General features: G+C 41.2%; 1 protein-coding gene and 1 long non-coding RNA gene across 5 annotated transcripts in view; one reads left to right on the plus strand and one right to left on the minus strand.

Moving 5' to 3' along the window:
- Positions 1-661: 661 nt before the first annotated feature.
- LOC134303056 (uncharacterized) lies at positions 662-1,375 on the minus strand. 2 transcript variants are annotated; one of them, XR_010007618.1, is made up of 3 exons: positions 1,330-1,375; positions 945-998; positions 662-783 (listed from the first exon to the last, which is right to left on the minus strand). It is a non-coding gene; the product is annotated as an uncharacterized LOC134303056 (long non-coding RNA). The 2 variants fall into 2 exon arrangements; XR_010007619.1 differs by lacking the exon at positions 1,330-1,375 and adding an exon at positions 1,099-1,172.
- Positions 1,376-4,972: 3,597 nt separating this feature from the next.
- The window catches only part of mcama (melanoma cell adhesion molecule a), a 42,170-nt gene continuing 20,751 nt past the window's right edge, over positions 4,973-26,391 (plus strand). For all 3 annotated transcript variants that reach the window (XM_062988636.1, XM_062988634.1, XM_062988635.1), the window contains exon 1: positions 4,973-5,077. In XM_062988636.1, the coding sequence (XP_062844706.1) occupies positions 5,020-5,077 (58 nt within the window). In that variant the 5' untranslated portion in view covers positions 4,973-5,019. The remainder of the gene's footprint in view (positions 5,078-26,391) is intronic.

Genomic DNA, 26,391 nt, shown 5'->3' on the forward strand with positions numbered 1-26,391 from the left:
AGGTGTAAGAATAACCTCAGCCTGCAGCAATAGTATAAGGTGACCATTCTCAGGTGGGGGTTGCAGGTGCCTGTGGGTAGGGTTTTTTAGGAAGAAGAATGCACACAAACACATTTTCTTTACCGTGACCGTGACTCATGCCAAAGGAAGGTCTAAGTCAACCACTGATGCTTTTCCAGCAAAGATCTGAAAGCTGATAGCAAGATCTGGCTCTAAATAAAAGAAGAATACAGCAGATAAGCTTTACTTTCATCCCCACACTGTAAAAAGGAGACTGTGAAATGTACAGTAACTTGCTGGCAGCAATTAGCCGGTAAGTTGCTGTAATACATTTTACAGTACGCATACTGCAAATTTAATTACAGTAATTTTAAAATACTGTAATATTTATTACAGTAATAATCACAGTACTGTAGCTCTTATTATAGTAATTTCACCTTACTGTAACTTATTACAGGAGTAATCACTTTACTGTAATTGTTATCACAGTAATGCAGCCTTTTAATTACAGCAAATATCAGACTACTTTAAAGGCATTACAGCATTTAACACTAAAATAATATTCGAAAAATAACTACATTGTAAAAATTAAGACACTGCATTTGTAACAAAAAAAATCATTTATTGAATTTCAACATTTTAAAACAAAATACATAGATAATAAATAAATAAATTCATATTTTTGTAAACACTGCTGTTCTGAACAAAAACATAAAAATGTGCAAGTGCTTTGTTTTACATTTGCTGGAATCCACATCTTGGACTAAAGTTTTCTTCCCTGCACTGTAAAGATAAAACAAGGAATTACTGTTACTTTGTATATGTATAAATGTATATACAAGACTGGAGACTATGACAGTTTTGTTTATTCCTAACCTCTCATTAGAGATATCACATTAATAAACACATTCTACTATTAAAAATGTGCTGTTTAAAATTCTTACCTGTTTTGGGGCTCTGTCCACTTCAGTAGGCTACTTACACATGCCTCACGGTAACTAGAAAAAAACGAGTGACAAGTTTCACCACATAGAACATGGAGCTACAGCACAGCCACATATACACACAAACATTATAAACAGTGTTGTTACTACATACATTCAACTGATGGCGTTATCAACTAAATATCACCAGATAACTAAATATCATGTACAAATAGCTTATTTTGGTAATGTTATGAACGCTGGCTCTCTAGTGTATCACTTTTGGCTTTAGCTAGTTGTTTATCAACTGGCCGATTAGTTCTATGTTTAGCGAGCTAGCTCGCTTTCTGTCTTGATAGCGTTTTAAAAGAGTATCAAGTAATATCAAGTAATTCTAATTTCTTACCTGTTACTGATGATATAAAGACGTCTTTCTGTCTGAGTGATAAAAAAAACTAATATTTGTGTTAGATATAATGCAAACTGTACTATTATCAAAGACAGATTATTGTTTAAACTGACAGAAAAAGAAAAATCCCGCTTAAACTTACCGTATTGGGATTTACAGCAGAAATATGCTTACTGTAGAATTCACCCACCACTGAATCTTGACCATGATCCTTTGCAGATCTACAGTAAAATGCTGTGTACAGGTTCTACAGTAAGAATTTTATCATTCTACAGTAGTAACACTGTAAAAACTACAGAAATTTGTTACAGTGCATGTAGTTTATCAGATTCCAGGTTGGTTTTTAACTTTGACCTGTTTTGATTATTTTTTGTTTGGATGGAATTAAATCTCACAACATCATCTCCGCTCAAGTCGGGACTTGTGATTCAATATAACTAGAAAACGTGACACGTGATTTCTGCCTTGATTACTAATAAAATATGGTCTGATTGTTGTCTGCGTCACAGTCATGGACACAGTTTGAGATAACTGAGTAACAAAAATGCTCCTGAAAAATAAAGAAATTAAAAAGTATTATTTAATAGGCTGCACTTCAAGATCCATTATCCACTTACTAACTTAAATATGAACCAAAAAGCATGCATGTTTTAGTACAATGACATTTCAAAAACAGCAAATTAAAAAGGGAAAAGATATTCACACACTAAATACTATCCCTGTAGTGTACTTACAATTCTGAAACCCTCTGAAGATTTTCAATTGAATGTAAGTCATGATTTTGCCAAAGTCTTGCAGGCACATTAAATTTCTTTCTTGTAAAATGTCCACCTCCTCTCCAGATTAAATTCTTCTCTAATATGTCCCATAACATTACTCTAAACATGTTTAATGGCATTTAAGTACTGTTAGCAAAGAAGCAGCCCTATTTCATGATGCTTCCACCTCCATACTTTAGACATTATGTGTGCTACCCATATTTCCCCCAGTGGTTGAGAAACCCTGACCAGTTTAACAGGTGAAATCTTTCATTTTTAAGCAAGAATAATTATAATGTAATCATAAACTTGGTTCAAAACTCTTTATTTATTCACTGTCTATCGTAACATTTACTGTCTGCTGATAATCTATACCAATAGTCCAGCTCAAAAAACTACCCTCTTGGGTGCTATTGTGCTTGTTAATGGTGTTTACATTGTAAATGATCATTGTTTTTAGCCGCCATTAACCCTATGTCCTCTGTTTACCTTGCGCAAACATCTCCATGTGAATACAGAAGACTGAATAAGATACAGACAATACCTGAGGAAAAGATATATGAGAATGTTTGCACAAAGAGAAGACAAAGAGAAGATAGGAGGCAGAAGGGAAAAAAACAACAGACAAAAGAAAAGAGGGTTGAGACTGATTTGAAACTGAATCTTTGTAGGCTTTTAAATGTCTTAAAATCTGAACTCAGACATGAGGCATGACTGTAAGAGTCCGGATTCTGTCTCTACTTCAAAGGCTCACTATTTTTTTTCTACTATTTTCTTTGTAGAGATACATGATTTCTCTCAGCTGCCTTCCAACACTCACCAGGCTTTAGGCCTCCAGGAGCTTCTGTAATTCTGACCAGGATTTAAAAGAACTGCCTTATTTTTCTCTGCGGTATGTCAGGTGGTCCCTGCGTTAAGACGGACACAAGTAAAAATTGTGATTTAACTGGATTTACATGATGAAAAGCCACGGTTCTATGGTTGGCAAAGCACCTCATGGCAACCCAAAAACTCATTAAACTCCCCCATCATTTTAAACCTGGATTTTTAAAGCCACGGTTACACCAGGCAGTAATATATGTCAGTATAATTTTACAAGAGAAACCAATCGTTCTAATGGCATTCACAGAGATCAGTGATTTTGCAGCTCCAAGCAACACTTAGCTTCCAATTTAAACTTAATAAACTTCGATCTTCAAGTTTCAAGACCTTCAAATCAACATAACTGTGAGAGTTTCCCTCCTTATTACCTCAGTACAATACACCTCAGTGTTGGTATAGAGAAACAGCGAGTGATCTATGGTCCGAGGGCTGGCCGGACAGCTGAGAGTGACCCCTAATTCCCCCCAACAGAACAACACTCCCACACCCCACACACCTACAGCTGTTCGCCAAGCTAACTCAAGACTAGTGAAAACTAAGCTGAAGAGGTTCCTAACCACCCGCTAGCTGAGGCATTTGTTTGGATAAGCACCAGTTTTGCCTAATTCTGCCCGATTCACTGCGGCTTCTGTGAAAACACAATCTAACAGTGCTTAGTTCTCAGGGAAAAAGTGAGAAAATGGGTGTGTGGTTGAAAACCCAGTGAGCTTTCTACATAGGCAGCATTTTACGTCATCCTAATAACACTCCCGAGAAGAAGGCTGTTCGAATTCTTAGATGCCTTAAAATTCTGCCTAGTCGGGTACCTTAAATTTGAACGGTATTTTGACTGAATAATAAGGGAGCATCCGATGCTGCCTTAGTGGTGAGGGCAATCCCAGCATTAATTGCGGCACAAATGTGACGGACGAATGCGGAGCAACGAATGGAGTTTTTTTCAAATGTAAATTTATTCAGATTGATTTTTAATTTGTATAAATGTGTAAAAGTGTCATTTATTTGCAAATTCGGGCTCGTCAGCGACATTGTAACCGTTTTCAGTACACGGAGGGAGGCGTTAGTTGACATGCTAGCGGGTTGTGCCGCCTCAGCTCATTGGTTTGAATGGCATGAGGCTAACTGTGTTAGCTTTGTAAGTGATGGAATCGCTGTCTAAGTAGCACGGTCGAATAACCTCGATGACTTATTAGAATCCTCTCTACTGAGGCAGCTGCCCGGGTAGGCAGTTTGTTTGTTTATTAGGATTTTAACGTCATGTTTTACACTTTGGTTACATTCATGACAGGAACGGTAGCTACTCATTACACAAGGTTCATCAATTCACAGGTTTAATGTCAAACACAGTCATGGACAATTTTGTATCTCCAATTAATCTGACTGCACGTCTTTGGACTGTGGGAGGAAACCGGAGCACCCGGAGGAAACCCACGCAGACACGGGGAGAACATGCGAACTCCACACAGAAAGGACCCGGACCGCCCCGCCTGGGGATCGAACCCAGGACCTTCTCGCTGTGAGGCGACAGTGCTACCCGCTTAGCCACCGTGCCGCCGGGTAGGCAGTAGACAGCAAAGTAGCCCGCTAGGTGCGTTTCTGTGAGTCGCTCTGGATATGAACGCCTGCTGAAAGCCAAAAATGGAAACGCTAATGTACATTTCTGCCTTGAATGACTGAATAATGAGTAAGTGAGCAGTCAAATGGACGCAGGACCCAAGTTGTGACCATCACCTCTGTGTGGAAAAGGGGGTTGGCTGAGGGGGGCGACTACTTTTCAAAGGAATTAGCACGGTCTGTCTCGGTTTTCACACAGAAGTAGCAGAAATAAGCACAAAATAAGCAAGATTTAGCAAAGACGCAGTTCTATGCAACTCAATACAACTCCACACACACACACACACACACACACACACAGAGAGAGAGAGAGAGAGAGAGAGAGAGACTCGAGCTCAGACTCGCGTGCACAGGCAGTCGCGTGCTGACAGAGAGCGCGTGCACACACACTGTGGTGATTCTCTCAGAGCCGGATAACCGACAGAAAAACAACAAAATGCCAAAGATTGTGGTTTTATTCCTCTCGCTTTATATCTGCTGTTTGATTAATGGAGGTGAGTAGAGTCTGTGTAACTTATCGAGCTTGTTATTGTTGTTGTTTGTTCGTTTGTGTTCGTGTTCCGAGCTCGACTTTTCCTTCAGAGTTTGTTCAGAGATGCGGTTCAGACTCCTGAGCTAAAGTTCATCTCCAGCATCCCAGTGTTGTTGTTGTTGTTGTTGTTGTTGTTTTATTGTTTACATTGCAATGAAGGAAAATAACCTCTAAAAACCTACTTTTTTATTAAAATAACTCTTGTGTATATATGTACTTTAATTGTGATGTGTCTGCACTAATAATTATAAACAGGAAAGTGTGAATGTATAAACAAACAAACCAAAATAATGAGGGAACGTATTTAGTCACCATATTAAAATGTTTATATGTGAATTTTACATAAATATGAGTAAACTTCTAGAAATAAATGTTCAAATTAAAAATAAAAACACCATGCAAATTACACCTGTGTTCAGTATACATCTGCACAGTTAAGGCGAACAAGCTTCATGTTTTTAGGGATAAATACACTAAACAACACAAACCACTATAATAAAATTACTTCAGGACCGTAGTAAACATCTAAACCGGGTGGTATCCTTAGCGTATCATTAGTTCGATAACTTTCATGGAACCACAGATCGTCCCCAGACAGGTTCATCACACCAGACATCCCAAGGTGAATTTTCATACAAATTACACCTGGGTCCAGTCATAGTTAGGGCAAAGGAGCTTTTGTTTTTAGGGATACAAATACTAAACAACACTTTAGGGAATAGTAAACATCATTCCATGTAAGTGTATGGAACCATAGATCGTCCCCAGACAGGTGCATCACACAAGGTGAATCTTCATGTACATTTCACCTGGGTTCAGTATAAAAGCCAGTAGCATTAAGAAGATTCTACATAGTAAAAGCAAAAACACCATTTATTTTCAGGGATAAAATTACTAAACAACGCTTTAGGCAGTAGTAAACATCATTCCATTAAAGTGGAACATTTAAGGAACCACAGATTGTCCCCAGACAGGTGCGTGATGCGTGAGTTGACGAGGTGAATTCTCACGCAGATTCCACCTGGGTCTGGTATGAAAGCCAACGTCATTGTTTAAGAAGATTCTACATAGTGAAGGCAAAGGAGCTTTAGTTTTCATGGATAATAATACTACAGGACCATAGGAATCATCTAAACCACTCTGTTGGTACCATTAAGCGTCTTTGAGTATCTTGAAAAGCGCTATATAAATAAAATGTATTATTATTATTATTAGTTTGATAACTGCAAGTGGAATGTCCATGGAACCACAGATCGTCCCCAGACAGGTGCATCACACAGGGTTCAGTATAAAAGCCAGAAGCATCAATTGACAAGATTTTACATAGTGAAGGCAAAGGTGCTTTTAGTTTTCAGATAAAATGTCAGTATGAAAGCCAATGGCATTGTTTTCTTGCTGTCCTGACATTTGTGCATTTCATTTTAGTGTAATTATTTTGATGGTTAATTAGTTTAGACCAGTCTAGACTCCCAAGGCTTCCTCTGTAATCCAATTCCCCACCTCTTAAAACTTTCACCTCTTGCTAAATCTTTTATTCTTTTGGTTTTCCTAACTCCCTCAGTTACACCCTCGCTCCCTTGCCTTTCATTATGGCTGTTCCTTCCATGGGCTTTTAATGAGCACCTGTTCCTCTCTTCTGTTCACCTGGATTAATTAGCCCCCCTCCAATTCAGACCTCTCAGATGGACCACGACCGTCTGTTTTGGGATTATCCAAACATTATTAGCGGCCCTAACGATAAACCTGGTCACCCTGGACAGAAATTATTAAAGCTCTTTCATAATTGGGTTGATGACCCATCATGTCTCTGTCACGGTTTCCTGGCGATGAGTTCTCAAAGCGCAGCACTTCACAAAAAACGTTGACGCTCGAAGTAGCTACCTTATCACAACTCTTCACCTGTTCAGTTTACACTCGCCGTACTTGGGTGGTAATTAAAGGATAACCACGAGAGCATTATCGTGAACAGCATCCTGCTATTTTGGATTTAATTCCCAGACTCATACAAATGCAAATACGCCGTTATCTGAACTTTGACAGTTTTAGGAGCGGAGCTGTTGTGGCGTCCGTATCTGAGAGCAATCATGGATGAAATGAGGTTATTAATAGGAATACTATAAAAACGTCAAGTGATGATTAAGTGCAAAGGAGATGGCTTTCTCTAACCTGGAGCCTTTTTAGGAAGGATGTTTGGATTAATTTTTTCGCTTATCTTTGGTAACTGCTTTAAGCGGATTGTGGCTGTGCTGGGTCACAGAAACGTTAGATACAACACCAGGCATGTTAAACATTGTACCAATTTATGGCAGAACATTACGCACTCAATTAGTGACACCCACCGAGTACCCAGTCCTTATTTTGCCATGTTTGGGAGGTAAAACAAAACCAGACCATACAGAGCGAATCTGGGCGGAATTTTTATTCTCAGCTTTACACGGATAGTAATCAAAGGAAAGGATCGAACTCGGGTCCATTGATCTGTGCAGCACTAATAAAGCCGCTGTACTTTCAGTAGAATTGGTTACGGTCAACAATTTTACTTATGTGACCCTCAAGCCCAAAGCAAAACCCCACCAAACAAAAATAGGCCTACCTTTATACCTATTTGTTCCAGCTCTTTAACCTGTTCCTTATAACCTTATATTATATTCCATATTTTGGAGTATACGCTGTTCATTTTATCAGCTCCACTTACCATATAGAAGCACTTTGTAGTTCTACAATTACTGACTGTAGTCCATCTGTTTCTCTGCGTGCTTTGTTAGCCCCCTTTCATGCTGTTCTTCAATGGTCAGGACCCCCACAGGACCACCACAGAGCAGGTATTATTCATGTGGTGGATCATTCTCAGCACTGCAGTGACACTGACATGGTGGTGGTGTGTTAGTGTGTGTTGTGCTGGTATGAGCGGATCAGACACAGCAGCGCTGCTGGAGTTTTTAAACACCGTGTCCACTCACTGTCCACTCTATTAGACACTCCTACCTACTTGGTCCACCTTGTAGATGTAAAGTCGGAGACCATCGCTCATCTACTGCTGCTGTTTGAGTCGGTCATCTTCTAGACCTTCATCAGCGGTCACAGGACGCTGCACACGGGGTGCGGTTGGCTGGATATCTTTTTGGTTGGTGGACTATTCTCAGTCCAGCAGTGACAGTGAGGTGTTTAAAAACTCCATCAGCACTCATACCAGCACAACACACACTAACACATGTCAGTGTCACTGCAGTGCTGAGAATGATCCACCACCTAAATAATACCTGCTCTGTAGTGGTCCTGTGGGGGTCCTGACCATTGAGAAACAGATGGACTACAGTCAGTAATTGTAGAACTACAAAGTGCTTCTATATGGTAAGTGGAGCTGATAAAATGGACAGTGAGTGTAGAAACAAGGAGGTGGTTTTAATGTTATGGTTGATCGTGTATATCCTAATAATAAAGTGATTTTATTATTATTATTATAGATTCTTTGTTTATTACTCATGAATACAGTCAGGACCTAAAAAACGATGGAATCGAAATTTTCCGGATAAAAGTAAAAAGCTTTTAACTGCACTTCAGTTCACTTCAAGAGTTTCCAGCATCAAGCCATTTTTATAACAGCACTCAAACAGAGAGGTTCCGGTGTGCCGTGGCATCACACACATCCTTAATTTGCACAGACGGTATAAAAATACCAGCCGTGTGTGGACGAGTCCATGATAAGCCACTGAGGAAATTGCTCAACTCTGATTCTTTGTTCAGTTTCGGTCTTTCCACCTTAACGTTTCACATTCGTGTCTAAAATAGACCTGCGTGTGTCATTAGCGGGAACAAAACGTTCCAGATGTTCGCAGCTCTCACGTTTGTTATACACATCAGCCGTGTTCCACATAAACAACACAAAAACCCGAACCGCCACTGATCTAGCGAGAAAATAAACCGGCAGCGCAGGCCCTTCGGCTCGGCGGTTATTCGCTCCGGTGTCGACTGACGGCTTGTCAGCTGTTCGTAATTACGGCAGGATGGTGAAAACAGAGCAGATGTGTAGATATTACTCGGTTCGCTGATACGATTAGCACTTCTGTGCTGAGACATGTGTGGGTGCGAGCGAAGAATTACAATGAATGTTATTAATATTAATATGGCTGCTTATGGGAACATAGCACGTGTTGGATATTTATCTGATCAAGGGGGCGGCACGGTGGCTCAGTGGTTAGCACTGTCGATCCCCGTGTCTGTGTGGGTTTCCTCCTGGAGCTTGATTAAAGGTTTTTATTGGACGGTACATACATCCTGATCCTTCCTCAATCAGTCATGTACATGTATCAGGACATAAAGTGATGGAGAAGTTAATTCAATAGGGAGAAAGTGCCAAATTGCTCAGAGTCAGGGATTGTGAGGTTAAAACAGTGTGTGTCAGGCGATATACAGCCTTCTTGGACGTTATCGGAGAGGATTGGCTAGACTAAATTGGAAGAAAAAAGGTGCACTAGCTGACAGATTATTACATAAATGCGCTGGTGTACAGGTGTTTTTAATAAAGTGACCTGTGAGTGTTTATACACTGATTAGCCATAACATTAAAACCACCTCCTTGTTTCTACACTCACTGTCCATTTAATCAGCTCCACTTACCATATAGAAGCACTTTGTAGTTCTACAATTACTGACTGTAGCCCATCTGTTTCTCTGCATGCTTTGTTAGCCCCCTTTCATGCTGTTCTTCGGACACGGTGTTCAAAAACTCCAGCAACGCTGCTGTGTCTGAGTCCCTTCATACCAGTACAGCACACACTAACACACCACCACCATGTCAGTGTCACTGCAGTGCTGAGAATCATCCACCACCTAAATAATACCTGCTCTGTGGTGGTCCTGTGGGGGTCCTGACCATTGAAGAACAGGGTGAAAGCAGTTGTAGAGAAACAGATGGACTACAGTCAGTAATTGTAGAACTACAAAGTGCTTCTATATTGTAAGTGGAGCTGATAACATGGACAGTGAGTGTAGAAACAAGGAGGTGGTTATATATTAATATATCTATTATTTTATTATTATTTATGAAGGTGTAATATTTATAGAGCTTTAAGTCTCCCCCTCAGTTCAGGATCCGATCTGGCAGCTGTGTAGATCAGGGGAGTTTTTTTATGCCAGTGCAGATGTTGCAGCTGTGCCGGCTCGTCCACATCATAAGCTAAACGACAGCTATATTTGGATGAAACCGGTCTGGGATCAGCGTGGAATGCCAGCTCCGATAGCGCCCATGCCAGCGGGACACCAGCTCTTTTGTTCGCCGGGATCCGAGTCGTGTGCTTTTCCGTTTGTGTGTGACCTTTCCGTTTCTCTCTTGTTATGCGTGACGGATTCAAATGATTCAAGCGCGTCTACGATGAGTCGATATCTGCTGATAAACCATCACCGAAAAATTACATCCAAGAGTCTTGAATGTCGGCTCTTATACCAACCACTTTATCTTTTCTATATGAACCTTTGTGCCGTGGTCGGTATCATTCTGAGACCGGACACAACCTCCGAACTGTAAGCAATCTATCACAAATAATAAGTTCATATCAAGAATTAAAGTGAATCAAATCATCTCCAAATGTACAAAACAGTATGAGCTCAGACCCAGTCAGCCATGCCGGTCTTCATCCGGTAGGCTTTTTGATCACATCCGGAGCTGGTGGCTTGCTGTGCTCAAGTCTCTAAGCCTTGATGAGGCCAGACAGCGACTAGACGCCGGCCACCACGTCCCTGTCTCCGGGGCCAAGTCAGAAGTCCCAGAGTCCGAAACCGAGTTCCGTCATGATGCTTCGAATGGTCGGAATGAATGTCTGGTTGTGCTGGGTGTGTCTGTCTAAGACCTGATAGGTTTATTGTAGAGATGGACCGATCCGGGTTTTTGGCACCGATTCCGGTCTCCTTTCAGGGACATCGGCCGATAGCCGATTCCGATCGGGGGGGGGGGGCTATAGCAGTAAATAAACTTAAAAAGAGCCTCACAGTAAAGATAAACCGGAGCAGCGCGCGTGTGTGTGCGTGTGTGTGTGTGTGTGTGTTTGTGTGTGTGTGTGTGTTTGTGCCTTTAGAAGAGACGCTTTGTTCACAGTATCGCTGTAAGTGATTCATTGATTCATGAGTTGATTCGTTTTTATGTGAAGCGTAAGTTTCTCTTCTCGGTTATCTCTCCGTGTTTACTGTTATTAATTAAATGTCGTGGTTTTAAATAAACACCAGCTACTACAGAACATTCTGTGTGACTCTCTTACATTAAAAAGCTCAATTAAAAAGCTTCATTAAACTGCTATTACCACAGATCTGTAACCGAGTCAGACTCGTTCCGTCTAAGGAGCTAAAAGTTTTCTGATCCTAAAAGTTCAGCAGATGATCCTGAACTAACGAATTTGGTAATGAATAAACTTTTGCCTCTGATTGGCTCTGTAACGTTTTCTGTTCTCATCTACATCACAAGTAAGAACCGCTTACGATTTACCAAAGTGAACCAGGAGTTTATATAACGTGCTGATAGAATCGACTCAGATGTGACCGGGTTGAATTATCTTTTTAAAGTAAATATTACAATCAGCAAAATTACATCGTAAGAGCTTTCACGATGGTTTCTGTACGATGGTTGATGAATGGTGATGTGATGGTTGGTGCTTCGTAGCTCAAAGTCTGGATCAATCCACTGAGCTGTTAACTTAACGTGATCTTTGTATATCACACGATCGGATCGGCTACTTTTAGGAAATATCGGCCGATAGCATATTTTGATTAAAAATCGGCCGATACCGATTCGTAGCTGATCGATCGTCCCAACTCTTGGCTTTCTTTGTGATTGATCTTATGGTCCAGAATGCATTTTAAATTAGCATCACACTACGGCTTTCCGCTCTTGAATTCGGGCATCATTAGGAACGTGTGTGTGGTATTCATAGGCCAGTGGCTCTCTGGATAAAGAGGAGAGCTGGTTTGGGCTGAAGTTTGGATGTTGGCTCAGTCTTGGAGACCTGAGGAAGGCGAAGAATTTACAGTGGACGTTCGCCAACCTTTTACTATTTAAGTGGATTAGAACAGAGGAAATAATAATAATAATGTGGCACAGTTATTTGTTCAGTGCCGCCCCTTTTAATTCCTAGAAGGTGTTAAAAGAAAACGAAACTGGATTTACGACCCTAAAATGCCCCGATTGTTATTTCATTGCTGTATGAATCCAGTAAAACTGGGGAATAAAATATATACGTTTAAAGTCTTATTGCTTTTTTAAGTGCTGCAGTTGCACCTTTATTTGCACCTGTGGTAACAGCTGTAGAAGAAACAGCTTCAGCTGAACACGGTGATAAACGCTTTTAATTAGCAGCTTATGTTCTGTGTAATGATTTCAGCTTCGTCTTATTATAATTCTCCACGCTTCCGAACTCCTTTCTTCAATATGCAGAACTGAGCGTCTGTGAAAGCTCCGTCTGTGAAAGCTCCGTCTGTGAAAGCTCCGTCTGTGGCGCGCCGCCATGTCTGTCCGTGGCAGACGTCTGAGCCGGGATCTGGCGCTAATCCTGTCCGTGTGTGAATATCTGGATGTAAAATCACCCGTTCTGTATCCAGAATCTCCCCAAAAATCACCCACACCCCCTCTGTAGTCTCTCCACGTTTACCCTCAATTCTCTGATCCCTCTCACTTTTGTTTTTAGATAAAAGAATTAGCAGCTGCTAACAGCTGTAATAGATCACATCAAGGAAATGATTCAGTTCTGTTCTCATTTTCTTTCTTTACTTCTTTCTTTCTTTTGTTCTTTCTTTCCTTCTTTGTAGGTTCTTTCTTTCTTTTGAGGTTCTTTCTTTCTTTTGAGGTTCTTTCTTTCTTTTGAGGTTCTTTCTTTCTTTACTTCTTTCTTTCTTTACTTCTTTCTTTCTTTACTTCTTTGTAGGTTCTTTCTTTCTTTACTTCTTTCTTTCTTTTGTTCTTTCTTTCCTTCTTTGTAGGTTCTTTCTTTCTTTTGAGGTTCTTTCTTTTGAGGTTCTTTCTTTCTTTTGAGGTTCTTTCTTTACTTCTTTCTTTCTTTTGTTCTTTCTTTCTTTGCAGGTTATTTCTTTATTTTGTTCTTTCTTTCTTTACTTCTTTCTTTCTTTTGTTCTTTCTTTCTTTGCAGGTTCTTTCTTTCTTTCTTTTGTTCTTTCTTTCTTTACTTCTTTCTTTCTTTTGTTTTTTCTTTCTTTCTTTTGTTCTTTCTTTTGTTCTTTCTTTCTTTTGTTCTTTCTTTCTTCCTTTTGTTCTTTCTTTCTTTTTAGGTTCTTTCTTTCTTTACTTCTTTCTTTCTTTTTAGATTATTTCTTTTTGTCTTTCTTTCTTTACTTTCTTTCTTTTTAGGTTCTTACTGTCTTTCTGTCTTTCTTTTTAGGTTCTTTCTTTATAGGTTATTTCTCTTTTTTCAGTCTTTTTTCCCTTCTTTTTAAGTTCTTTCTTTCTATCTTTCTTTTTATGTTATTTTTTTCATTCTGTCTTTCTTTCTTTTTATCTAAACTTTTTTTTCCTGTCTTACATTCTTTTTTTTTTTTTTCTTTCTTTTGTTCTTTCTATCTAAACTTTTTCTTTCTTTCTTTCTTATTTTCTTTCTGTCTTTCTCCTCTGTACTCTTTTTCACTGAGCACACTTGCACACACCTGGTGTTTCTTGTTCTTTCTGGACAGGCGTACGTGGGTGTTTTTGATTTCTCGTGAGCGCGAGTGTAAGAACGAACCCCTCGGGTTACTAAATAAAATACACCTCATTTTCAGCAGCGCCGCTCTTCTTCCTTTACAGTTTACCTTTAAAGTTCTCTTTCATGCTGATACCCCTCCTCCCCCACCCCCCATACCCCTACTCCCCCACCCCCATATTCCCTCTCAGCGTTTGGCAGGGAGCTCGTTCTGACACTCCGGCGGGGACACGGGGCTTCAGGTTCATTCTGTGTTTTTGCTTATAAAAATATTAGTTTTGTCTTCGAAACAGAAACACAGAACACAGAGTTTGAGGGTTTGAGAGTTTCAGGGTTGGAGGGAATGAAGCTAAAAAATTAGGATTTAAAGTGAAAGTTTGTTCATACAAGTCGTGAAACTTATAAGCAGACAGACTCATTATTGCACGTTTAGCAGCCGCAGGGATACCAGGATGTTCCCCGCTCTCATTATGTGTGTATAAAGCATGGGATGGATTTCAGTGGGCTCTGAAATACGATGCAGGGTGCATGACGTACCTCAGGAACCTTTTAAAGAGGCTTTTAGTAACAAAGAATCTGTCAGCGTGGGCGTTTCAGGAGCTTCTCTAATCACCCTAACGTGTCTCCACGTCCTATTGTCCTCCAGCATCGTCTAATTCTGTCAGAGCATCCAAAAAGTGTTCAAAAGTATTGGGACGCCCCTTCTAATTATAAAATTCATGTGTTTCAGCCACAACAACTGCTAACAGCTGTAATAAATCAGTTATATACAGGAAACTATTCAGACGATCCATTTCCATTCGTAGTTCTTTCTGTCTTTCCTTCTGTCTGTCTTTCTGTCTGTCTATCTCTCCTTCTGTCTTTCCTTCTGTTTATCTGTCTTTCTGTCTTTCTTTCTGTCTGTCTATCTCTCCTTCTGTCTTTCCTTCTGTTTGTCTGTCTTTCTGTCTTTCTGTCTATCTCTCCTTCTGTCTTTCCTTCTGTTTGTCTGTCTTTCTGTCTTTCTGTCTATCTCTCCTTCTGTCTTTCCTTCTGTTTATCTGTCTTTCTTTCTCTGTCTATCCCTCCTTCTGTCTTTCCTTCTGTTTATCTGTCTTTCTGTCTTTCTTTCTGTCTGTCTATCTCTCCTTCTTTCTTTCCTTCTGTCTGTCTTTCTTTTTTCTATTTATCTGTCTGTCTTTCTTTCTTTTTTGTTACTTTCTGTCTGTCTGTCTTTCTTTTTATTTATCTATCTGTCTGTGTGTCTGTCTTTCTTTCTCTCTGTCTTTCTTTTTTGTTTCTTTTTTTTCTGTCTGTCTTTCTTTCCTTTAATTTGTCTGTCTGTCTTTCTTTCTCTGTCTTTCTGTCTTACCTTCTGTTTTTCTGTCTGTTTTTCTTTCTTTCCTTTTGTCCTTCTATCTGTCTTTCTTTCTGTCTTTCCTTCTATTCATCTGTCTGTCTGTCTGTCTGTCTTTCTTTATGTCTTTCTGTTTTTTTTGTTTATCTGTCTATCTTTCTTTCTGTCTGTCTGTCTGTCTGTCTGTCTGTCTTTCTGTCTTTTTTCTTTCTATCTTTCTGTCTGTCTCTCCTGTTTTTCTTTCTGTCTGTCTGTCTCTCGTTCTGTCTTTTTTTCTTTTAGGATTTGTGTTCACTTTAGTACCAGCTTAAATAAATGGGTTTAGACTTACGTTAGGTTTAGGTTAGTTTAGGTCAAAGCGGGGTCAGCCATTGTACGGCGCCCCTGGAGCAGACAGCGTTGAGGGTCTTGCTCAAGGGTCCAACACCAACGGCTGCATGGCAGGGTTTGGGATTCAAACTCTCAACCTTTCAGCTGATAGTCCAAAGCTCCACCCACTAGGTTACCACTGTCCCTAAATGTACACGGCGTGTTTCTGACTGTCTGACTGTTCTCCCCACCTGCAGTTATGTAGTTAAACCCAACATAAACTGTTAGTGTGAATCTTGTTTAGTATAAACCTGCAGCCATTAGCAGCAATCGGACGTGTGTGAGAATTATTTTTAGCTTAAACTCTGTCACACAGTTTATACAGACGAGTAAACGTTGGACCGGCGCTCGTTCTACCTTCCCGAGCCCGTCTCTCTCTCTCTGCAATGCCATCCCGAGCTCATAAACAAGCTGCTCGGCCGTCCTTGACATTTATCAGCTTTGCGCCGAGCCTTTTAAGAGCACGGACCACAGACTGGAGCAAGCCTTGGCCAGTTTAAAGAGCTTAAAGAGTTTAAAGAGCACGGCTACTTAACTGTGCACGTTGCTGCTCGTCTCAGATCGAGTCGTGGTTTTACCAACCGGGAAAGTCCAAACTAGATTTTGGAGCAGATGTTACACCTCATGACACGACCATAAATAAACTTTACTTAAGGATATTAAATTTATAGATAGATTTTCCTTTTCTGTTTTGGCTGCTTCTGTATTTTAGGGGTCACCACATGGCACAGAAACTGCCCTCGTCCCAGATTTCTAACCACCGACCACTTCACAAAGGATTAGAATTTTCTCCAGTCTGCTGGATCATTATCGGCAGCGTTAACGTTTCACCAGATCCGTGGGTGTGTGGGGCCTCCGATCGGCGCAAAAACAAACCTCTAGCAGCGCCCGCTCGGGCTCGGGCATCGAGCCAACATCCTGCCACCACCATCCCTCCTCCTCTCGCTCACAGACTCCCCGTAGATCCCGTAATCAAGCAGGACGTCGTAGAAAGAGACGAGCGTACATACGCACATGCATATTCATGATCCCACGTAGAACATCCACTGCTGCTGCAGGAACTCGTCCTTTTGTTCTTTCCTCAACCGCTAACGAGTCTCGTCTAATTAAACAGGAAATGATTTTGCCTGGAATAAATCAACAGTTATTGAAATTTTACCATGTCGCCAGTGCAGGACCACTCTCAACCTCTCAGATACCTCAAATAGCATCATTAGCATGTCCACTGGTTTTAATAAAGTGTGAAAACAAGCTCGTGGTCTCATTTCCACATACGTTTGGCCATAAAGTTTATTATTTATGTAAAAATGGACTGAGGGAGTTACATTATATTATTTTATCCTTTTGCTTTTTCATCTGTAGTTTCTTCCCTCCTTCTTCTTTCTTTCTCTGTTTTCCATTTTTTCTTCCTTTCCTCCCTCACTCTTTCCTTCCTTCCTTGTTTTCTTCCCTCCATCCTTTCCTATTTCCATCCTTCCTTCTTTCCTTCCTTTCATACTTCCTTCCCTCATTTCTTCCATTCTTCCTTGTTTTCTTCCTTCCTTCCTTCCCTCTCTCCTTTCTTTGTTTCCTGTTTTCTTCCCCCTTCTTCCTTCCTTTCTTGTTTTCTTCCTTCCTTCCTTCCCTCCCTCGCTCCCTCCTTCCTTCCCTTGCCCCCTCCCTTGCTCCCTCCTTCCTTCCCTTGCCCCCTCCCTCGCTCCCTCCTTCCTTCCCTTGCTCCTTTCCTCCTCCCTCCTTCCTTCCTTTCTTCCTTCCTTCCTTTCTTCCTTCCTTCCTTTCTTCCTTCCTTCCTTTCTTCCTTCCTTCCTTTCTTCCTTTCTTCCTTTCTTCCTTCCTTTCTTCCTTCCTTCTTTCCTTCCTTCCTTCCCTCCCTCCCTCCATCTTTCCTTTCTTCCTTCCCTTCTTCCTTCCCTTCTTCCTTCCTTTCTTCCTTCCTTCCTTTCTTCCTTCCTTCCTTTCTTCCTTCCTTCTTTTCTTCCTTCCTTCCCTCCCTCCCTCCATCTTTCCTTTCTTTCTTCCCTTCTTCCTTCCTTTCTTCCTTCCTTCCCTCCTTCCTTCCCTCGCTCCCTGCTTCTTTTCTTCCTTCCTTCCTTCCTTTCTTCCTTCCTTCCCTCCCTCCTTCCCTCGCTCCCTGCTTCTTTTCTTCCTTCCTTCCTTGCTTTCTTCCTTCCTTCCCTCCCTCCTTCCCTCGCTCCCTGCTTCTTTCTTTCCTTCCTTCCTTCCTTCCTTCCTTTCATCCTTTGCTCCTTCCTTTCTTGTTTTATTCCCTCCCTCGCTTCCTCCCTCATTCCTTCCTTTCTTCCTTCCCTCCTTCCCTCACTCACCCATTCTTCACCAGAATCTCCCAAAAATTACCCACACACCCTGTTTAGTCTTTTCCAATTTACCTTTTTTTATTTTTCAGTTTTCTGATCCGTGTCTCTTTTGTTTTTAATGAGGGAAACAATTTTGCCTGGAATAAGTTTGTATTAATACCGGGAAGAAAATCTAATTTAATTTAAATCCAGTCTGAGAAATTATAAATTATATGTATATTATATTATATTATATTATATTATATAAATTATAAGTGCATGACCACTCCCAACCTCTCAGATACCTCAGCTAGTCTTAGTCAGTAAAAACCAGTTCATCTGCTGGGATTGTTTATTTAGTTAATAAGAACCTAGACAAGCCAAAACGGTGCCAACAGATTAATACCAGTTGGAGTAATTTGTGCCAATAGTCTGAAGGTCTGACAAAAACTGTTTTAAATCCTTTAAAAAGCACACGTGAACAGGACAAGCAAAACAAACATGTGTGGAGTAACTCGGTGCAAATCTGAACCTTTGTGTAAGGAAACATGGAGCCAAATGTGCTGCACTTGTGGTCTGGATCTCGTACAATCAGAAACCGAAGCACAGAATGAGAAAAACTGAACTGAACCACTGAAAGTGCTCCTGTACATTCACGTGTTTTAGCTCTGAATAAATGGATTGTTCCAGTGTTTTTAGATGTTAATACTTTTTTTCAGGGAGTCAGAACATGAAAGCAGGACTGAAATGAGTTCGCTCGTGTTAAGTGAAGCTCTGATAACGAAACAGCACAAGAGTGTTAAATGACTCGGTGTAAATCAGTTCTTTCATTACAGGGATGACTGACGGGTAGATATCGCACCTGTGTCGCAGGGATCGCGTCTTCTCTGTGATCGTTGGCGTAAAAGAGATCTTTGTGGTGCTAAGATTTAAAAGTCTGGAGAATGAAAGAATCCATTCAGCTGCCAAACTTATTTTTGGACGTGTTTTTATTCAGCACTTCATTTAAACCCGAGCGAATGATCACTTATTATTTGTTCATCAGATCTTTAGGTTTTAATTTTCACTGTAAGTATCAGGAATTTCCCCCCCAAGGGAAACGTGGCGGTCGGCCAGTTGAGAGCCGTGTTTAAAAACTGGTATTAAAATCAGGCTTTGCTCTTTGAAACTTTAGAGAAGGAGTATCTTCAGAGTACGTTTAAGTCAATCAATGGAGCGTTAAGCGCTTCTGTCAGTGTGTGAAAATCCTGGGCTTTAAGCTGAAGCCGGTTTTAATGGAGCAGAAAGTTACGCAAATCACGCTCCAGGGTGAATAGAAGAACCATTTTGGTGTCTATCCACCATTCATACAGACACCCGGACCTTCCTCTTTATGACACCGGAGCCTTTCTTTTACCGGAGAGGTTCTTTTATTTATGCCTCTTATCTTTGGGCTTTAACCCCTCACCCCGCTGGTGTTAGTTTGCAGAGACGCTCTCACGGGCCCCCGGCTGTCATCGGCAGGCAAAATTTACAGCCTGCCATGTGAAAGTGGTCAAAAGGGGTCGAACGTTTGGCTCTTGTTTTTATGGAGGGGCTTGAAAATAAACCTTAAATAAAGAAGCTTTAAGGGAAGAAGATTTTCATGTGATGATGTGAACGCAGCGCTGCATCAGTGGCTACGAGCTCAACCACAAACATTTTTTGCTGATGGAATTAAAAAGTTGGTATGACGCTGGAAAACATCAGAAGGCGACGATGTAGAAAAGTGATGCAGTTTGTTTTTAAAATTCTTAATAAAAAAGTGCTGAAACTTTATGAAGAACAGACAGATAGATATACCATAGATAGACAGACAGATACATAGATAGACAGACAGACAGAGACAGATAGACAGACAGATAGATAAACAGACAGATGCATAGATAGATAGATAGATAGATAGACAGACATATAGATATAGATAAATAGATAGACAGACAGACAGATGAACAGACAGACAGACAAACCGACATATAGATAGATACATAGTTAGATACATACAGGCAGATAGCCAGATAGATAGATAGACAGACAGACAGACATATAGATAGATAGACAGATAGATAGATAAATAGATAGACAGACAGACAGTCAGACCTGTGGAAAAATGAACTTGCCAGGCCGTAACCTTTGTTCCTGCTTATTTCTTCTCGTCAGTCATGCACGTAAACTTCATTTATATGTGAATATTAATTGACGGAGTCTGGAACGACGGTTTGATGGTGATTAGTGTAAAAGCACGATTCTAAATCGCATTAACATGCACAAATTGAGCTCAGATATTCACATTCTGATCACTGATCGTCGCTCGATCTTCATCATCTTGATATTTTCTCTGAAGAGCCTCATAAAGAACAGAAATCCTCACTAACTGCTGCTGTTGATGCTTTTGTTCTTTATTAACAGTGTTTAGTCCGGATGTTTCCGCGGCCGCACTTCCTCTCGGTCTTTCAGAGCTTTCTATTCGGACAATTCTACAGAGCCACTTTATGTACCCCATGGAATACATAAACCAACTATTCATGATAAAAATTTCAACACAGATGGCAGGAGCTTAACGGACGGCATGCTGGGACAGGGTCCTCCCAGCTGCTTTTCTCTAGATTTAGCCGGAAGCCACGCAGAACGTCCTGCTTTGTCGTTCGAACACAGAACGGTGGAGTATTATCGTCCTGCTCGTCCATTGTGGACTGAATCCGTCCAGCACAGTCATGACACGTAATGAAGGAACAGATTGTTTACTGGAATTCCCCTGAGTAACACAAACCTCGCTGACCTTTAGCTATCAGTGTATCATAACTGTGATACATCTTTACCTCACACTGTCTCGTTTTGCCAACCTCTCGGATCATGATCACGTTCTGAATGAGTTCTTCAGCTCTTCTGCTTTAATAACTCGAAGGGGAAAAGCACCCGACAATCATCTCATTTTCAAACTGTGGCCATGAATAAATAAAAAGACAGACAGACAGATGGATGGAATAGATAGATAGATAGATAGATAGATAGATAGATAGATAGATAGATAGATAGATAGATAGATAGATAGATAGATAGGGAGGTATGTAGATAGACAGATAGATAGACGAACAGATGGATGGATGGAATAGATAGATAGACAGACAGACAGGCAACTAGACAGACAGATAGGTATGTAGATAGACAGAGGGAGACAGATAGATGGATGGATGGATGGATGGACGGACGGATGGATGGATGGATGGATGGATGGATGGATGGATGGATGGATAGATAGATAGATAGATAGATAGATAGATAGATAGATAGATAGATAGATAGATAGAGACAGAAAGACAGGTAGATAGACAGGTAGGTATGTAGATAGACAGAGGGAGGGAGACAGACAGATAGATAGACGGACAGATAGATACAGACAAAAAGTCAGACAGATACTCGGATGGATGGATGGATGGATGGATGGAATAGAAAGATAGACAGATAGATAGATAAACAGACAGGCAGGTAGGTACGTAGACAGATAGATAGACAGACAGATAGATAGACAGACAGGTAGGTATGTAGATAGACAGAGAGAGGGAGACAGACAGATACACAGACAGACAGATAACTTTATTGTTTTGTTACAGCAGCAGAAACACAGAACACACACCATTAATGGCCATTAATAAATAAACAGAGAGACAGACAGACAGACAGACAGATATATGTAGTTATGTCACAGTATTGATATTATTGAGCATTTTCTGTGACGTTTATCACATGTAAATTATAAATGCTTCCAGACGTCTCACTGCCAGATAATAATTATTATTAGGGTGAAGACGTCTGTGTCGACTTCTAAAAATGTTTGTGCGTCATTTTAAACAAATTAAATGCTGTTTTTCCTCAGTTAAACTTCATACATATGGAGGGGTTGTTAACACCAGGAATATCATAATGCTTAACATTAATAGTTATAATAACATTAGAACAGCTATTGGAAGCAAACTGCTTCACGTAGCTGCTTTAAGAGCAAACAGGTTTGATATAAAGATGACTCAGGAGCCTCGGCACAGTGTGTCGGCTCCGTCCCCGACCGGCTAGCATCTGCTCACGCTGACGACAGGAACTGCAGAATCGACGAACAGCGAGAACGCAACACGCTGCCTGCATGAAGAACCTCGAGCGGGTGATTATGGAGTCGGGGAAAACAAGCTGGAGTTTAACGAAGACGCCGATGAGACGAGTCACGCGGGACTACAAAGTCAGACGGGATTTAATAAAGCACGCCAGTCCACCAGCGCTGACAAATCACAGATTCTAACCTCAGCTTTGCTCACAGCCACAGGGCACCTACACGGACGACGACTGGCCTGTCCGGGCGCGGGAGGGACGCAGGGGTTCCTCAGAACGGCTGCAATTAAGACCTCTACTGACAGGGAGACTGGATTAATGCATCTAAATACAGAAATTAGGCGTCAGACAGATAGATAGATAGATAGATAGATAGATAGATAGATAGATAGATAGATAGATAGATAGATAGATAGATAGATAGATAGATAGATAGATAGATAGATAGATAGACACAGACGAATAGATAGATAGACAGGCAGACAGATGGATAGAGAGACAGACAGACGAATAGATAGATAGATAGATAGATAGATAGATAGATAGATAGATAGATAGATAGATAGATAGATAGATAGATAGATATACACAGACGGATAGATAGACAGACAGATGAATAGATAGATAGACAGGCAGACAGACAGATGGATAGATAGACACAGACGGATAGATAGACAGGCAGACAGACAAATAGATAGATAGACAGGCAGACAGATGGATAGATAGATAGACGAATAGATAGATAGATAGATAGATAGATAGATAGATAGATAGATAGATAGATAGATAGATAGACAGACGGATAGATAGACAGGCAGACAGACGGATAGATAGATAGATAGATGGACGGACGGACGGACGGACAGACAGATAGGCAGACGGATAAATAGACAGACAGATAGACGATAGATACAATCACGCTGGACGATCTTATAACGGCGTTTAATATGAAGGTCGAGAGGGAGAGCCGTGCTTGATCTTTAAGTATCTCTTTGAAACCTGAAGTTCAAAGATGAAGGCCGATCCCCTTGATCCGCGGGCCGAGACGACCTTAAACGAAGACGTTTCATTACTCCGATGTTAAAAGGATAGCTGGCGTTAAAAGGCTGGCAGAAATCTCTTTGTTGGCACGAAAGCAAAACAACAGAATTTGTGATCTGTTAGATCTACTGAGATTACCGTCTGGGAAAAGTCTGCAGAAGTTGGCTGTGTATTGATTTAGGGAATGCAGCCTGTTTCTAGTCCAGTCACAAGACTTGTAATCTGGACAGTGTTTGGTGGATAGAATTGGGAGGACAGAGAGACATTTTTCGCTGATGGAATTAAAAAGTTGTTACGACGCTGGAAAAATTAAATTCTTAATAAATAGAGTTAAAAAAGTGTGAAAAAATAGTCCAAGTATCAAACCCTGGTCTAAGCTTACCTTTACACCAGTATGTTAAATATTCCATTAATAAAAAATCAAGTATCACTCAATGCCAGTCGGAGAGTGTTGGGAGTCTGTCAGAGATCCACTCCAGCAGAATAATTTACATCAATATACCAGGCAACCATAGTGTGTGGTCAAGGCCCCTGCCTCTTCCATCCCAGCGCATTCCCAGCAACCCCCACTAACCCCACAAATCACAAGAAACGATTCTCAGCAAACAGGTGTGAACACGGCTCGCTCACTTCTCCAGCTGTGTCAGTCGTTCATGTGGGAATCTGAGCTGAGAGCCGCGTTCGCCTCGTAAATGACCCGACCTCTGGTTCTCTGTGACCTGTCGCAGCCAAAACATCAGCGTATCTGAGCACCGCTGCCCCTGGTGGATGGTTGTATGACGGTAGTATGATTTTCAGTGCTGTACACAGATAGCACAGTTTAACAGTGTGTTTTTGGGAGATCAACGGGTGATAAGAAGTGGTCAGAGGGGGCGTGGAGCAGGCGAATATACCCTCCTCGGACACTATCCCAACCCCAGCATCGGAAAAACATAAAAAATTCCCAGTAACACTTTCAGAGCTACTAGAAATGAAACGGTAGCATCTCTGAAGTCGGTTGTTGTTTGTCCCTGGAGGAATTTTAAAGCTGAGTAAATAATAAATCTGAGTAAACACGTGACTCTTTGTTTCTTTTATTACTGCGCTGGAAACAAACGTCACACTGACAGAAGTGGCGCCCTGACTGACGTCGCTTTGAGAAAACAAACAGCTCCAGGCTGACTGACACGACTGCGGTCCTCTTTTGTGCTAAAACAATGTTACACACGGCTAGTTTTCTTGTCAGTAGAGCCAGCAGGGCGTCTGGTCTGTTCCTGCGTGATAATAAAGCGCTCCTGTTCTGGTTGTGGTTGTGAGTGTCGAGCGAGTTCGGTGCTCATGAGTGAAGTAGTGAAGTAAAGGCAGATTTCATCTCTACACATGGAGTTGATTTGAGGGGCGAGAACAGAAAACGTTCTGTGGTGTTTCAGCTGAACCGCAGGAGGCCGAAGTGATGGAGGATCAACAAGCCGACTCACATTTCTCTTAGTTTCAGCTGCTTTGTGTTTATTCCAGTTTAATATTTATTATTATTTCATATTTAATATCTATCTAATTTCTAAATTCTACTTTATACTTAAAACTGCATCATCCTGCACATTTATTCATTCATTTACATCTATCTGTTCATTTATCTATCTATCTATCTGTCTGTCTGTCTATCTGTATATTTGTTTGTCTGTCTGTCTATTTGTCTATCTGTCTGTCTGTCTATCTGTATATTTGTCTGTCTGTCTACTTGTCTGTCTGTCTGTCTATCTGTATATTTGTCTGTCTGTCTACTTGTCTGTCTGTCTGTCTATCTGTATATTTGTCTGTCTGTCTATTTGTCTATCTGTCTGTCTATCTGTCTATTTGTCTGTCTGTCTGTCTACTTGTCTGTCTGTCTATCTGTATATTTGTCTGTCTGTCTATTTGTCTATCTGTCTGTCTGTCTAGCTTTCTGTCTATCTGTCTGTCTATCTATCCATCTGTCTGTGTATATCTGTCTCTGTCTATATGTCGGTCTGTCTATCTATTTGTCTATCTGTCTGTCTGTCTAGCTTTCTGTCTGTCTATGTATCTGTCTGTCTATCTGTCTGTCTGTCTATCTATCTGTCTATCTGTCTATCTATCTGTCTGTCTGTCTGTCTATCTATCTATCTATCTATCTATCTATCTATCTATCTATCTATCTATCTATCTAGTGTAAGTATTAAACAGGTTCTTTCTCTATTTAAGTGCCTCACATTTTGCTGGTTAATCTGCACTATGTCCTAGCACTCCTACAGCAATTCAGTTAGCAATCGCTTAGTCAAAATTACCAAGTAGTAATTTTACTAGCAGGTTATAATCTGTACTGTGTCTGTGTAGCGTTTAGTTCACTGTATTGTTCTCCTTGTACGTGCAAACATACTCGGCAAGTAAATCTGATCCTGAATCTGATTCTGATTCAGTTTTTGCTCTTATAGGAATAAAAATATGCTGTTTCTGCACTCTGATGATTAATTCAACCCGAACCACAGTACGCTCGAGGATTCTCAAATAAAAAAAAAATCCCCGGCTCTGATATCAGCACCGGGAGGAGGAGCAAGAGCTACTAAGTCTTCCCCGAGGCTACGGTTTCCTCGCTCTGTGCTCCGACATGATCAAAACCGCTCGCACTGCGAGACATGAAACGGAGATCACTCCAGAGTCGCTCGCACCGCTACCCGGCTCACCCGCCGCCGTTAAAGTCTAATGGAAATGAAAGATTAGAGTCGAGAGCGTGGAGGGTGGAGGGCTCTCTCATTAGGCGAGTCGGGTTAAAGAAAGGGAGAGTTGGCCTCATTAGTGACCGGGCGCACCTGTGATCACTCGGATATTCTGTTTGAGGGCGTCGGGCCCATCCTGCACAGGGGGGCAGTATACTAGTGGAACAGCCATGTCTCCGGCCCCGCCCGGTTTTCTGACAGACTTGATAAAAGGCACGATGGGACACGGACTTGGTTTTGTTGGCAGCTAGTTACAGACTGTCTTAACGATGTACCAAAGAGGTTGGCAACATCTACTACCCAGGGATGGAGACTTGCCAGACTTTTAAAGAGCACCTAGCGATTAGCTCGGCTTCACCACAGCGCAGCGATTTTTTCCTTTCGTTATCTGCTATTCACTTTCATCCTAAGATCCGAGCGATGAAAGAAACGCAATAAAACATACATGTGAATGAAATATAGAGCGAACTTTCTAACGTCGTGCTGGTAGAACCCCGTTATTTTCTTTATTTTTGGATCCCGAACCGCCGCCGCCGCTGGAACGTCTCATCACACCCTTTTCCTCTCGGCCTCCGGCTAATCCATCACTCTCCGACCGCACGGCTTTAAACAAGAGGCTCTTTTGTCTGAGCTCACGTCGCGTGAGCCGCTGCCACGATGTGAAAAATGCGCCGTTCCTGGCGCTGTAATAACAGAAAGCGGTTTTATCTAGGTTTCATCTCGGACGCACTTTT

Source organism: Trichomycterus rosablanca, chromosome 26 (assembly GCF_030014385.1).
Source record: "Trichomycterus rosablanca isolate fTriRos1 chromosome 26, fTriRos1.hap1, whole genome shotgun sequence".
In the NCBI taxonomy this organism is placed as follows: domain Eukaryota; kingdom Metazoa; phylum Chordata; class Actinopteri; order Siluriformes; family Trichomycteridae; genus Trichomycterus; species Trichomycterus rosablanca.